The sequence below is a fragment of the Parambassis ranga genome, chromosome 15, assembly GCF_900634625.1.
Source record: "Parambassis ranga chromosome 15, fParRan2.1, whole genome shotgun sequence".
Taxonomy (NCBI): domain Eukaryota; kingdom Metazoa; phylum Chordata; class Actinopteri; family Ambassidae; genus Parambassis; species Parambassis ranga.
This window is the reverse complement of record NC_041035.1, coordinates 13,628,419-13,642,377: the sequence shown is the minus strand read 5'-3', so window position 1 is coordinate 13,642,377 and position 13,959 is coordinate 13,628,419. Positions and strand designations below refer to the sequence as shown.

General features: G+C 40.2%; 2 protein-coding genes across 3 annotated transcripts; both read right to left on the bottom strand.

Moving 5' to 3' along the window:
• Nucleotides 1-578: 578 nt before the first annotated feature.
• Nucleotides 579-8,498, bottom strand: LOC114447418 (stress-induced-phosphoprotein 1). 2 transcript variants are annotated; one of them, XM_028423660.1, is made up of 16 exons: nt 8,303-8,498; nt 5,967-6,049; nt 5,786-5,866; nt 5,521-5,577; nt 5,219-5,431; nt 5,001-5,114; nt 4,751-4,796; nt 4,489-4,579; nt 4,261-4,402; nt 4,046-4,150; nt 3,553-3,646; nt 3,419-3,452; nt 3,213-3,290; nt 3,025-3,127; nt 2,815-2,936; nt 579-2,726 (listed from the first exon to the last, which is right to left on the bottom strand). In XM_028423660.1, exons 1-16 carry the CDS (start codon nt 8,358-8,360, stop codon nt 2,591-2,593), a joined length of 1,557 nt encoding a protein of 518 aa, XP_028279461.1. In that variant the 5' UTR covers nt 8,361-8,498; the 3' UTR covers nt 579-2,590. The 2 variants fall into 2 exon arrangements, with proteins under 2 accessions (XP_028279461.1, XP_028279462.1); XM_028423661.1 differs by having other exon boundaries at nt 3,419-3,449.
• A 274-nt stretch (nt 8,499-8,772) lies between these two features.
• On the bottom strand, nt 8,773-13,036 carry pyroxd2 (pyridine nucleotide-disulphide oxidoreductase domain 2). The gene is made up of 16 exons (XM_028423419.1): nt 12,895-13,036; nt 12,444-12,463; nt 12,246-12,339; nt 11,921-11,994; nt 11,682-11,837; nt 11,407-11,560; nt 11,246-11,307; nt 11,076-11,173; nt 10,848-10,989; nt 10,619-10,753; nt 10,464-10,536; nt 10,232-10,385; nt 9,991-10,142; nt 9,640-9,746; nt 9,183-9,303; nt 8,773-9,038 (listed from the first exon to the last, which is right to left on the bottom strand). Exons 1-16 carry the CDS (start codon nt 13,016-13,018, stop codon nt 8,968-8,970), a joined length of 1,737 nt encoding a protein of 578 aa, XP_028279220.1. The 5' UTR covers nt 13,019-13,036; the 3' UTR covers nt 8,773-8,967.
• Nucleotides 13,037-13,959: the final 923 nt, after the last annotated feature.

Sequence of the window (13,959 nt, the reverse complement as noted above, 5' to 3'; positions counted from 1 at the left end):
ACATTTCCACACTGATCCAGGATTTAAGCCAATAGCCTAACCTATTAACCTATATACAGATTTGCAGCATATACTTCATATAAATAATATGTTGAACGCCCCTTTAATTTTGTAGCACATTGCAGTCTCACCCTTGCAAAGGTCACACATGCATTTGCAGGTGGCATCAGACACAAGTTCCTCTCTATTTAAAATGTCATATGTGGCGTAATGGTTGCTTTTCCCACACATTCTCAGCACTGTATCCATCTAACGTTGGTCTCAGTGGTTACAGATTCTCTAGTGTAGCTTTCATGCTGACCACACTAGTGTCTACTACTAGTGATGAGAGGGTTACCATATTTCCCCCCACACACCAGCCTGGCCTGCTTTGATTTACTGTGTCAGGAGTTTAAGCATCGAGAAGGAGTAAAAGGCAACATCTTGCTTCCTGGTGACCAAAAAGAGGAAGAATGCACATTACATAAAGGGTTATGTTGGTTGCATATTTTAGTGCAAACCAGTGCAACTCTGCCACCCTGTGGAAGCCAGAGATACAGCATCCTACAGTCAGAAAAAAAATAAGTTCAGAGACAAAAGGTGGTTCAAATATGTTTATTAAATATAAAAGACTCTTTTGCAGTGCAGTAACAATAATACAAAATTTAGGAGATTAATATGATTGCAGTGCTCAGGTTATAAATGGTAATTAGAAATATATTTTTCCTGAAATAGTTTGAGTTACATTAAAAAGGGGAAATGTTTGTCCAGTTTAAAGTGTTTATACAAGTAAATTACAAATGTAAAATTAAACACATTTATTTATGTGTCTAAGAAATTAAATGGACTGTATAACAATAGTTAACAGCACCAATCATATAATCAGCAAGTTTGTTAAAACAACAAGTGCAGTCTTAAGGTTTGTTGTGTACTTCCTTTTTCACAAGTTTTAGCCGCAAGACAGAAAGTAATACAAGAAAAGCAGAAGTGCAGCATGTGACAGTGTTTGCACCAAATGGTCCTTAATTGTGTTTGCCTCCATCTTAGCATGATGTGAAAAGACAAAATAATCAGTAAATAAAAAGCTGATCTGTCCCCAACAGATGTTGTACAAAAGAAATAGAAAATAGTATAAATAGGAAAATAAATACTCCCACCATGCTATGCATAGTTTATGAGTGAGTAGTGTGGGCTGTCATAATTGTAATAGTGGTTGATACAAACGCATACATGCACTCACTGTCTAGTGTTGAATCTCATAAAGCTCAATGCAAAGCAGTCAGCTCACTAAATACTGAAATGGAGGCCCTAAGGTCATAAACACTGCTTTTGAAAAAGTTCACAACTTACATGTGTAATTTTAACATGAATGTGACACATGTGACTGTTTCTGTCAGAGCTGCCATGTCTGACAGAACAGTTTGGCACTTGTCACTTGCATAGTCATTAAGGAAATTTGACGTATCAAAACGTTCAAAGAAGGCATTAAATATTTTAATGATAAGATGAAAATCAGGGTTTATCAATGCCCTGGCTAGGTCTAATTATAGTCCACAAACCACGGGGGAAGAATCCAGCAAAACACCTTAGATTTCATGCAAACCAAAACAACACAATTAGTTATTTGAATCCATGAGACCTCCAGACATAAACAAAACAGACAAAACAACGACAAAAAGCTGTTTTACTGGAATGCATAATTGTCTCAGGTGCTGTTAATTCTATCACACCCAAGATTTTTTAAAATTCTCAACAGGCATGCTGTGAGTAAATTCAGTCTTTAAAGAAAACTGGGGCCTAATTAATGCACTAATTTTGCAATTCTTTAAAGTTGAGTCAAGGCCCCTTTGGTGTAGTTACCCACATTATAATCATCCAAATTGTATACCCACTTGGGTTTCTGAAGCTTATTCTCTAAAAAAACTGTATTGGAGAGGCACACTGGCAGGTCTTTGGTCTGATGGGACATAGGAGCAACATGAACCTCATAGTGTACAGCAGACTGATGTAAGAAGTTGTGGGTAATGTGTATACTTTAGCTGTTAAATTTAGGTTCATAAACTGAAAGGTAGATTTACTATACTTTAAAATTTAGGGTGTAAAACTGCTTTGTGGCAGAATTGCTCAAAAAGAAGGTCCCGAAAATGACAAAAGAAAATCCATACTGATTCCTAACTTACCTGTGCACGATAGAGCCATTAGTTTTAAACCTATTGTGTAACAAGGCAGTTTCATTTCCTCCTTATGTTGTAGGACAGCGGTGTTAGGTGGTATGCATTTAAGGAGTCATCATGTGTCATGAAAGGCTGTAAATGTGAAGGCTTTCACTCCAAGACTACACAAAGTAATTCTGTTGCTCCTCTGTGGACTGTGTCCGGTCTGGTCCTCCTGTCTGGTCTTTGGTTAAGATATAAACTTTCGCTGTCCTTTGTGGCACATGTGACGATCCCTTACTTCGAGCCTCAGTGCTGGCTCTGATCCTTTAACTGTCCTGGTTTATCCTGTCTTAGTAATTATTTTTCAGCCCAGAGCATCCAGTTAAGTACCAGCTCCTTTGGCACAGTCGGTGCATTGCAGTTTCCGATACTCCGAGGAAGGGTGTAAACGAAGTTCAAGGCTGCCAGGGTTTCCTGTCCTTGCCTTTCTGATCAGGAATGTGTTTGTAGCGGCATTTTTCCCCAAAATGGCAACCAGTGGTTCTCCAGAAGTAGCACTCATCTCCATTCACAGGGCCACGTCTCCGAGGTCTGTGGCAGAGGCACAGAGAAGTCACATTGGCTGTATAAGCAATTACAACTGCAGTCTGATAATGTCACCTAAGAAGGCGTTTCTTACCCAGCTGTTGCCCCTGCTTGCTGTGTGATGGTAAGACAAGTCTTAAGAGGAAAGGGAAGGACCCTCTGAGTGCGACGGTCAGGATAGCGCACAACTAAACGTGTGTTCTCGATACAATAACCCTGTAGGCACAAGAACACATGTTGCTTTAAAGTTTAAACCATGATGATGCTCACAGGGTGAGAAAGGGGGGCCCAAAGAAGTACCTACATTTAGTTTCTCCATGGCACGGGCCGCCATGCTTGCATTCTTGAAGTTGACAAAGGCACAGTATCTCTCATGCAGCACACGGATACTCTCTATCTCACCATGCCTGCAACGGCAAACAATTATTGGTTAAATATTTCCGTTTCCATTTAGGAATACTCTGCTTAAATTGACTGCTTTCTGTGTCATACATTTTAAAAAGGTCCCACAGATGTTTCTCAGTTAACTCAGTTGTTACATTTCCCACCCAGAGAGATGGGCAAGGGCTTCTGAAAAAAGGTAAGAAGAGAGAATATGACTAAAAAGAAAAAAATAGGACCATGTAAAACAGAACAACTTCTGCCAGTCCGCCTTTATGATGTACTGGATCTGACTAAACAAAGACAATATAACATACCCGGGTTGCACACCAGAAGGATCTTGGGCCGCAGCTGCAAAACAAAAACAGTTTTATATAAATATAGCTTATTCTTTACAATGCTGCTCACTAGTGAAGAGAAAACTTTCATTCCTAATATTTACTCGTCGCACCTCTGGCTGCTTCAGAGCAAGTTGCCAGAACAGCCTGCACAGTTGTGAATTTCTCCAGCAGCAAGACACTTTGCATTTCTTCAAAACCAAGCTCCTGATAAGATAGAAAACAAGATCAAGCAGGTAAAACAGCTTTAATGCAGCTTGTTATCAGACACTTCCCATGGCCGAGAACAGGTACGGTACACTTCCTGCGTACTAGACATTTTTGAGTTGCCATTTTACATTTTAGTCTCTCTTTAATAATATAATGAAATCTGCTATTTCTGTATGTAAAAAAAAGCTCAAACTACCACAACCTCCAGCAGCAGCATACTACTGATGCCTCACTGTTAACGATTTATACCAGTAATAATATATCAGTGGTACTTAAGTAGGTTGTCATAGAGGATGTTTACTTGTATATATTGGAACTAGTACTATGGTTAAATAAACCTTCTGCCACTATTGGTCATATCCACCAAGCTTTGCACTCGTTTGCAGGTGTATTTACCATCAACTGCAGCACTTTGCAGTTAAAGAGGTCATTGACAGCTTCCTCACAGTCTTTGTCGAGTTTCAGCACCTGCTCCATAGCCTTCTCTGCCTCACTGTACCGCTGTAAGACCAGTAAAAACAAGTTAATACAGGCTAACTGTAACACATATACATTAGACTTGTCAGTAGATTGCATGCTGTAACTCCATGACCGCAGTAGCCTGTACTCACCTTCATGCCCATGAGAGCACTGCCTTTGCGGAAGTGTCCTTTGGGCCAGTCTGGGGCCAGCTGAATGGAGCGTTCAGCGTCTGCAAGGGCCTGTGGGTACTGCTCCAAGCAGTAATAGCAATATGAACGATTTCCAAAGAACCTACAAGATGTTAATTACAAGCAGGAAAAGTGTTATAATACATGTGTTGTTTAGTAATAAACTAGTCATAACCATAGAAGACGTACCTGTAATCCTTTGGATCACATTTGATGGCTTCTGTAAACATACTGACTGCTTGTGCGTACAGCCCCTCTTGCACCAGCTTTATCCCTTTTTCTGTGGGACATAAAGAATTTTTCTAAACACTGAGAGACGGTGACCCAAGGGTGCAAGTGACCGCAGTGTTGCACACTGACATGCTTGTACAAAGGAATGCCCCTGATTCCTTTATTTCTGTTTAAATTCATAAGCTATTAAAAGGTTGTTATGTAGCGTACTCTGCCTCACCTGTCAGTGATGCACTTTTCTTGGTTGTGGTGTCAGTTCCATTTGTCTGCAAGTAAAATATTTTCATCACTTCATATTCATGCCCAACAACATCTGTTTTAAAACCCGTCATGGTCCAGAGTCCAATTTTCCCTCAGACTTTGGAACTGGAAGAATAACACACTCTCGCTCGATGAGAAATAGTGGGCAGTTATATTGAGAGCTTTGGCTGTACCTACTCATCTTACATTGTCTATTAGTATTCGCTCACCTCTCTTCTGGCCTCATTCTCTTTGTTTTCTTTGGACTTGCGACTTGATCCTTTGGGTTTGATATGGCTAGCAGCATTAGCAAAGAAGGCACTGCTCACGTCCCACTCTGGCTCCTGTGGGACACAGAGAGCCACAAAGTAATAAACAAAGTGAAGCTAATGAAATATAACTGATAGAGGACTTCTTTACATGTGATACATCAGCATGTCAGCCTTACTTCTTCAGTGGATCTGACTTGGTTCTTCTGATGTGCTTTTATTCCTGAAGGAGCAGTGACTGGAGGGGCAACAAATTTGTGTGTAGCTGCTGACTTTGCCTCCTTTTTCTCTTCTTTTTGCTCTCCTTGTTTCTCCTCTTCAATACCAACTTCTGCTTCTGACTCACTCTCGTCCAGCTCAGACTCTGCACCTCCATCCTCTTCCTCATCATCCTAACGTAAAAGGAGCACATTGAGATGAAGTGATTCACAGTACAATGCAAATGTAGAATGCATTCCAAGATATAAAATATGACTGTTACCTGTTCAGCACTGTCATTTTGCTTAACCTGTTCCTGCTTCTTACGTTTTCGACGGCGCTGAAAAAATGCATTTCAAACATTATACATGATTCATACATAGCATAGCAGACCTTATGGTGGTCTGGTGGTACGCTGACCACTACCCACCATAGGTAATACGATAATAAGTAAAAGAAGCCCTTTACAACGCCACTTTCAAACAACCCTTTACATTTATACCAGACAGAATTATGAGAGAGTGTATGTCGTGGATTTGTCTGCTGACCTTCCTCTTGGCTCTGCGTCTCTCTGCCCTTCGCCTGGCCTTCTCCTCCTCACTTAAATCCTCCTCTCCATTTAAAGTCTCCTGAACACATATAGAAAAACAGAGGTTAAACTCTGTACATTAACACTTCACAACCTTCCACTCCTGGCAATGCCCTGCCAGTCTGACACTATTTGTTTACCTGTGACAAAGTTGCATCATCACTTGGGTCAGAGGTTGCAGCCCTACAGTCCATCTGCTCCTCCTGCTGCTGGACAGTGGGGCCTTTTGGGAAATATGTTAAGAAGTGATTACACCATCTTCTGTTGTTTTAACTTGGCGTGGTTTTTTGGCAACCAGATATTTTGTTGTTCTTTTACCATACAGGAAAAGCAGTGTGTGTGTAGTTAAGAAAGCCAGATGTCTGTTTATTCAGGAAGAATAACTGTTCAGCAGAGTGAAAGCACATAATGCCTGCTTCCTATGAAATACGAGATGGGCAGTGTAATCATTAGATACGAAGGCACACTTCCCCTCAGTTATAAAGAATAAACACAGGCAGCAAGCATCACTTACAAAGGAAAAGTGAAAAGTTGTGTTCAAGAACACATTATTAACATTAATATTATTACTAACGTAAAAAACTAAGGGACTTAAACACCTGTGCCTTCATGTACCCAGCATGGAAATCCATACTGTTGCATGTTGGATATTCACGTTTAGTTCCAACTACTAACCTCCAGTTTCAGATCACTGATAGCAAAGCACAACTTTTTAAATAGCATTGGGTGGAGACAGGAAAGATTATGTAATGCTTTCTCATGAGAAGTGCCAGAAGAAAAGAGGCAACAAATGCACACAGAGCAGAAATCTGCTCAGTAGTTTTAAAAGAGAACTGAGCTGCCTCCAGCTCTGCTGTTTGAGAACATGTCTGCTCTGACGTAGAAAACAGCTACTGCTCCAGATGTGAGCTCTGTATGCATGTGCGGTATAGCTAAGATTAAATCAGAAACCTCTGTAGTTGATTTAGACAACAGATAAGTGACAAGACAAATGGAAGCTGAGCACTGGACCAAGCAGGAATCTATGTGGTGTCAGATTTCTATGTATTTAACAAAGATTTCCAGAGAGTGACAAATCCATACTTGGTCTGTGACTCATGTTGTGGCTCGTAAAACAATGATGGAAAGCTCTGTGCTGATTTGCTCCATTATATGCTGCTAACTACATTTTGGACTTCCTCATCTCTCCCTTTCTTTCAACGTGTACTCTTTTGTTGAGTCGATCAAACTCTTTGACTTTCTTTACTTAAAGATAACATGCCTTCAAACATATAGAGTGTGCAAGGAATCTCAGCTGTCCATGTCTGGCTCACTACTCAAATGTCAAGACACGACTATTGGCAAACAGCTACTTCCTATTAGCCGAGACTTTTTGTGAAATCTTGTCCTCCTAACAAACAAATGATCCAAAGCAACAAAAGAGTCTCTGTTTCTACTCTTAAAGGGAACTTTTTAAATTAGTGTGGAGTTGAAAGGTGAGCTGTTTCCACAGGAATGCAAAGTAACAGTGTATCATCATGGACTGGAGTGTTCACTGGCAAATTAGCCTCACAGCTCCTATACTGTTCTTTTACATCATATTACACATTAAGAGAAAGAACATATGCTCATCAATAAAATGATCACAGCTTTAATTATATGTCAGTGCTCACTAAAGACTCAGGGTGTTTACACAACAACTTAAACAAGGTCAGTGCAGAGCATGTTCTGCTACAGTGAAGTACAAAGAGCTGCAGTTACAGCTAAATTTCAGATTCACAAAACAGGTTGTGTGACCTATCTTTATCTGAATAAATGTGGCATTTAAAGAGGCAGTGGCTATATATGCACAAGTTTCCAATGGGGGCGTTGAAAGAAGTCATTCAGGACGTAAATATCCTTTTAACTGTAAGTTCATGAACCTGCTCAGCGGCCTGCAATACTAGGAAACCGAACATATCTGAAATACACAGAAAATAAACTGTGACAAGCAAAGTGAGCAAAGAAAAACAACTTAGGCGTGTAAATGTAAGGCTGTACTATACGTTTGCTGTCTTGTCACCTATTTGAGGCATTGTTATCATACCGATACGCACCAGGGAGGGCAATTAGAATAGTTTTGCCTTACTGGAACACCTCATGTCCTGTAAGGCGGATGTTAATGTCACACTTACTTGTAACTTCAGTCATTATTTGCAGCGTGAGTGTAAAAATCTGTAAAAGAGCGTGTTTGAGATGTAACAACGTTATTACGCAAACTTGGAAGCAGTGTAAACAGGCAACGGGTGTAACAGGCAAGAGGAACTTTCATTGTTTAAACTCGATTTAATCTGAACCACAAAGACAATACTACCGCCGATACGATGCCTTTTTATAAATCACGCGTTAGTAGTCGTTAATCTCCATTTGATTACCTGACGCCTTTCACTATCGCTTTCGGAGTCGGTTAACTTGTGGATAGTTGAGGAAAGTTTTGAAAAGTGGGACGTTTTCTTACCGCTCCCGAGTCCCAGCAGCCTGCATATATCTCTGGTGAACTTCATGAGCGCAACCATCCAGCATTATCGTCCGGAAAAAATCCACAAAGGTATTTAAACTTGGTGTTTTTAGTTTAGTGTAAACACCTTTGTAAGTCTGGGACGCAAAGTATCGAATCTGCGGGAATCTTTGTGGTGGTTTAATCCACTTCCTGAGCGTCAAACAGCGACGCCGGGTCCACCCTGAACAGCGTCTTAAAGGCGCAGGACACCGTTATCGATTAGTGAAATGTTCAGATTATCTGTTAGTGTTTGTGTCTATATCCCCGTGAATTCATAATGATAATAATAACAATTTAAAAAAAGATATATATATATAAACAAAATTTCATTATGACCAGGGTTTTAGAGAAATCAATAAGACATATGTTTGCTTGAATTATAAGTCATTTATTCAAACCAATTGTACAAAATTCTTCATTTTGCTGGTGCTGTTAGATTATTCGATGTGATGTCATCTTTGTCCATGGTTTCACATTTAATCAATATTTGCATTATTAAGTCATTTTCACATTTTTTTTCTGTTTCACTTGACCACATACATGGTTGGAGTGAATGCTGATGCTTATTTCTGAAATGAGTCAAATTCATCAGAAGACTGATCAATAGATCCCACACTGATGTGTCAGCGATGTTTCAGGTCAGCCATGACAGTGAGTGCTGCATTCCAGCCAGGAGAGCCCATCACACCGCCACCTGAGTATCATCAAACATATACATGGCAAAAAGAAGTCAATGTCTTCCTGTTTACCTAAAATCACACAAAGCCACCTGACATTGCCTTTATTTCATTGTCATTAGTTAAGTGTTAAAATATCAAGGTGAGCATTAAAAGCAAACCTGGATGGCTGCCACTTCCACACAGATAGAGCCCTTTAATTGGTGAACGATAGTCGGAGAGAGAGGGCAAAGGTCGTGCAAGGTAGAGCTGGTCCAAAGACATTGATCCGTGGAATATATTCTGTAAAAACAACATGTCTGTTTTTGACATTGTTATCACAAGAAATGTTTGTTTAAGAAGTGCTTCATGAATACACCAGACAAAGAAACAAGGTGGATTAGTGATGATGTGACCTTTGATTTTATCTTATGTGTTGTGGTTAAACTGTGTAACCATTAACTTCATACACAGCAGTCCTACCCCTAAAAAGGCAATGAATGACTAAACGCTGCTGAGGAAACAAGGACGCAAATGACTTCCTTATCCAGTCAACAGCTGATTGTTTCAAGCAAATGAGCAGCATGTCAACATTCAAATTTCCAGACAGCTCTACAATGTATACAGTGTAATATGTACCCCTCCAGTGAGCCCAAAGATCCTCTGCAGGTCAGGTGGAGCCAGGATGTCCCTGCCCACCACTGATCTTTTAAATCCTGGGGCGTATTGCTCCACCCAGTCAAACACTGAAAAGACAGGCAAACACATTCACTGAAACTGGTTAATCAACACACATTTAAAGAAATGTTTTTTTCCCAATTATAACATTTATCTTTATAATAAAATTGCATTCTTATATATATATATATATATATATATATATATATATAAAATATGTCTAGTTTGTAAGTCACATTAGTTATATATTAGTTAGTTATATTTGTTAAATTGAGAGCACTGGCACACATAAATTCATAGTTATTTTCTAACCAGTGTCTGCATAGGCCTCTCTGTCCTGGTCAGTCCACTCTCTGCCTTCTATGCGGTAGGGGGTAAATTGGGTGAAGAATGACACCACATGGCAGCCAGGGGGAGCCAGAGTAGGATCCAAAACAGAGGGAATGGTCATTTCCAGCATTGGTCTACACAGGAATACAGGAATGCACGTTTGACGTGGTCAAATAAGGGTTTGAAAAATATCTGTATATAACAGAAAATGGATTCTGATTACCTTGCGGATGGGCGTCCATTCACAGCCTCCTTGTATGCTGTCTCCAGTACCTCCACACTCTCACAGTTAAGGTGAATTGAGCATTGATGGTGGGGTCCAGGTTTACCATCCGATGTGGGAGATGCCAGGAAGTTTGGGAGCTTGTCTACTGCCACTGTGAAAACATGTCACAACAAGGATAAATTACAATTTTTAGATGTACTTTTAGTCTCTGTGTTTAGTTTATTTTTACCATTGATCTTGGTAACAGGTGATGTGTAGTCTATCTGATCTACAGCTTTGATGAACTCTGGAGAAAGGGCTGCCTACAATGAAAACAGAGGGCAGAGTACATTATATTGCCTTGTTTGATGTGTACATGTTTATTTAATCATTTATTTTTGCTACCTGTGGTGTGAGGTTTTTGAAGGTGACATGTGGGGTAGCATTTGACAAAACAACTTGGCTATGGACCTCTGTGCCATCTTTTAGCACCACTCCTTTTGCAGCACCATCTGAACCAACAAGGATCTCTCCTACATCCTGAAAGGACATGTTATTTTATCTAAACAGCACAAAACAACATGCTAGAGTTTTTTCTCCACTAAAACCTCAGAATAAAGAGCATCATAATTACCTTCTCAGTGAAAATGTCAACACCATAAGATTGTGCAGCACTGGCAATAGCCTTAGACACACCTCCCATGCCTCCCTCCACATAACCCCATGCTCCCTTCTCCTTCTCCAGCTCTCCCATCACATGGTGCAACAGTACATACCTTCAAAGCAAGGCCAGGAGATTAGTGTTTAATTTCACTTAGTTACACAAATGTTTGCATGCCTTGCTGTGAAAAAACTTCCTCACCCACTACCAGGATTAGTAGGACTGATCATGGCTCCGATCACACCGTCGGTAGCCAGGGTCGCTCTTAGTGGCTCTGAATCAAACCACTGTGTGAGAATCTTCAATACAAAAACAAACATGTTAATAAAAGCAGCAACCCGTGACACAACTTTGTGTAAATGACATCAAACCTTCATTATTGGTGCAGTTATAATCTCATAAAAGTTGGGAATGTTTCTGCCCAGTTTCAGACCTTGAAATGCAGAAACAAAAGACAACTTAACATGCATCATGTAACAAAAAAGTGACAATATGCAACATTCATTTTGCAACATAACATCCACTAACGCACCACATTTGACTATGGGTGTGAGTGTTTTAGCAGCTGCCAGCCTCTTCCTCAGTGAACCAGTGGTGACACCTGGAATGTCTACAGGTGGGGCATCCAGAAGAGGGTGGATAGCTGCTGCTAGCTTTTCAAGGTGTGCAACAAATTCTGGATAAGCCTGGAAACACGTGAAAGTATTGTGAGGAAGGGAGAGAGAGAGAGAGAGAATGAATTACTTTTAATTTGATGCAAAAATAAAGTATTAAAACTGTTTTACATGCACTTAATGCTTACATCACCTTAGCATCCTTCTGTGAGAACCTTCCAATCTCCTTCTGGTTGGTGGGCAGATCTGAGCCCAGAGTGAGAGACCTTGGTGGAGCACCCCCTACCCCCTCTTCTAACATGGGGGTAAATGCATGGGGGTCTCTCATATACACCTTCAGCCCATGTTTCTAAATAGAAAAAGGGACATAGAAGAATTATCACCAGAAACAACAAACTCAGTACATTTTCAGGATGTAGTGGTTCTTTAAACCTTGAGCTCCAGGTCTGCATATATGTGCGGCCGTAACAAGCTGAGCAGATAGGAGCACCTGGAGAAGTGAAAACCTGTACAAGAGCATTGTTATTACAAGACTGAAAAGGTAATCATGATGAATCACAGCTCTTTAAAGACATTTTCACAATATATGCAAAATCTAACCACCACAAAATAGTAAGTTCACCTAAAATCCTGCTTCATTCTCTAAGTTGTTGCACAGCTTTGTGGTGGGTTTCCACAAGTAAACAATAACATTGTTTCGCTTTTGTTAGATTTGGGTGAATCATCCCTTAATGATCTGACAGGAGTTCTATCATACCAGGAAAGATCTCCTCAGACACAGCTGCTCCTCCCAGCACATGTCTGCGTTCCAGCACTGCCGTCTTTAACCCTCCCTTCTGAAGATAAGCAGCCTAAAACACACACATGCAGCAAACCTCACCTTTACCCTGTTGCAGAACTTTATACTGTAGGTATAGATAGATGTAGATGTTGAGAAAGTAATGCATGAACTCACTGCCACCAGTCCATTGTGTCCTGAAAAGAAATTGAAAATATGTTAAAAAAAAAAAGTAATGCACAATAAAATCAGAGGTAGGCTATTCAAAACTGAGAAGGAGTTTTAATGCATTAACCAATCTAATGCACTAAATGAAGGCTTTGGTGAGATAAGGTTTCACTGCCATTGAATGTGTTCTTATTGTGCCAGCTGTTCTCCTTTTTCTTGTAACTTCAATGGTTGAATATTAAATCCCAGCTGTTGCACACATGCGCAGCCGCAGTCAGAACCGTGTCACTTCTCTTATATGTATATGTTATAAGTTATGATCTGCAAAGTGAAAAGGCCAACGTTTTTAGTTTATTATGCTAATTTTGCAAAGATGTTGCCGTATTCTGCAAAAAAAGGGTGTCGCGCCCTGTTACGCGCAGCTTCTGCACTTTTTTAGAAGTCAGTCTACTGATCTCACCTCCGCCGATGACCACTGCGTCATACTGTGCTTTCAAAGCGGTGTGACTCGATCTAATAATCGTCACTGTGCCTACGAGATTTGCAGCCTTTCGTCCGCGATCTGTCCACACTGCTGCAGCCATGGTGTTTGAGTTCACATTCCACACCAGTCCCTCCCCCTTCTTCCACTGAATTAAATCCGGGGTTTCTGCCACGACTATTGCGCCACTTTTCACTATTTGTAAAGTAACTATAACGCATTGATAAAGATTGCTAGTATTCATTGACTACTTTGGTCCACTGACCACAAAGCGCAAAACTACTACATTCGTACCAAAACTAAAGGCTTGATTCAGTTTACACACAATAGTCATGGTTTTCAGTGTCACATCTGTTCAGTTTTGCCGCTATGTTATATAAACATATTAATTAAAATCACAAGTGCCAGAGAGAGGTCTTTCTATCCCATCAGTTCTGTTAAAAAGAGTAAAATAATGAGTTATAGATCAGACTGTCATTCTTCAGGTGTCCTCTAGATGGCGGAGTTGTCCCATTAAATCATAAAGCCCTGTTTACTGTCAATGGTTTTTCTAACAGCTGCTCACTTTAAAGGATCTGTATTATACCAAACAGAATGCTGTTGCTACCATAGCAGTTGTATTCCTATATGTAACAGCAGGCACCTCCTCATAACCCAGAAGGTGCATTATCATGTATGATCCGTGACAAAGAGAAGACTGCCCAGCTAGTAGTACTTACTTTATTATCAATAATAATAATAATAATGGGATGATAGCAAGCATGTGATAACAGCCATTGAATAAGATGATAACCAGTACATATGGGAATATGTGTGCAGATTGCAATCAGTGCTTGCTTGGAACTTTTGGAAAACTGCTCTTCAAGGTATTCCTTCTTGGCTGGTTGAGCTTAGGCTGATCTCAGGGTGAGAGCTTTAAGATGAACCCTTAACATGAAGATGAACTCAAAGTTGTTTCCTAGCACTGCTGTTGAAGATGTCATGTTGGCCTAGTAGTTCATTTAGCATGCATTAATGAGTTAAGAGGCCATACATCATGCTGTG

What these genes read in the sequence shown, in the direction of transcription:
- LOC114447418 (XM_028423660.1), bottom strand. Translation starts at nt 8,360, where the DNA reads ATGGTTGCGCTCATGAAGTTCACCAGAGATATATGCAGGCTGCTGGGA. An exon ending in GTGCTCTCATGGGCATGAAG is followed by an intron (nt 4,151 to 4,260) that starts GTGAGTACAGGC and finishes CTGGTCTTACAG; the next exon opens with CGGTACAGTGAGGCAGAGAA. An exon ending in CCTTCTGGTGTGCAACCCGG is followed by an intron (nt 3,291 to 3,418) that starts GTATGTTATATT and finishes ACCTTTTTTCAG; the next exon opens with AAGCCCTTGCCCATCTCTCT.
- pyroxd2 (XM_028423419.1), bottom strand. Translation starts at nt 13,018, where the DNA reads ATGGCTGCAGCAGTGTGGACAGATCGCGGACGAAAGGCTGCAAATCTC. An exon ending in GACACAATGGACTGGTGGCA is followed by an intron (nt 12,340 to 12,443) that starts GTGAGTTCATGC and finishes TGTGTGTTTTAG; the next exon opens with GCTGCTTATCTTCAGAAGGG. An exon ending in TGGAAGTGGCAGCCATCCAG is followed by an intron (nt 9,039 to 9,182) that starts GTTTGCTTTTAA and finishes GATGATACTCAG; the next exon opens with GTGGCGGTGTGATGGGCTCT.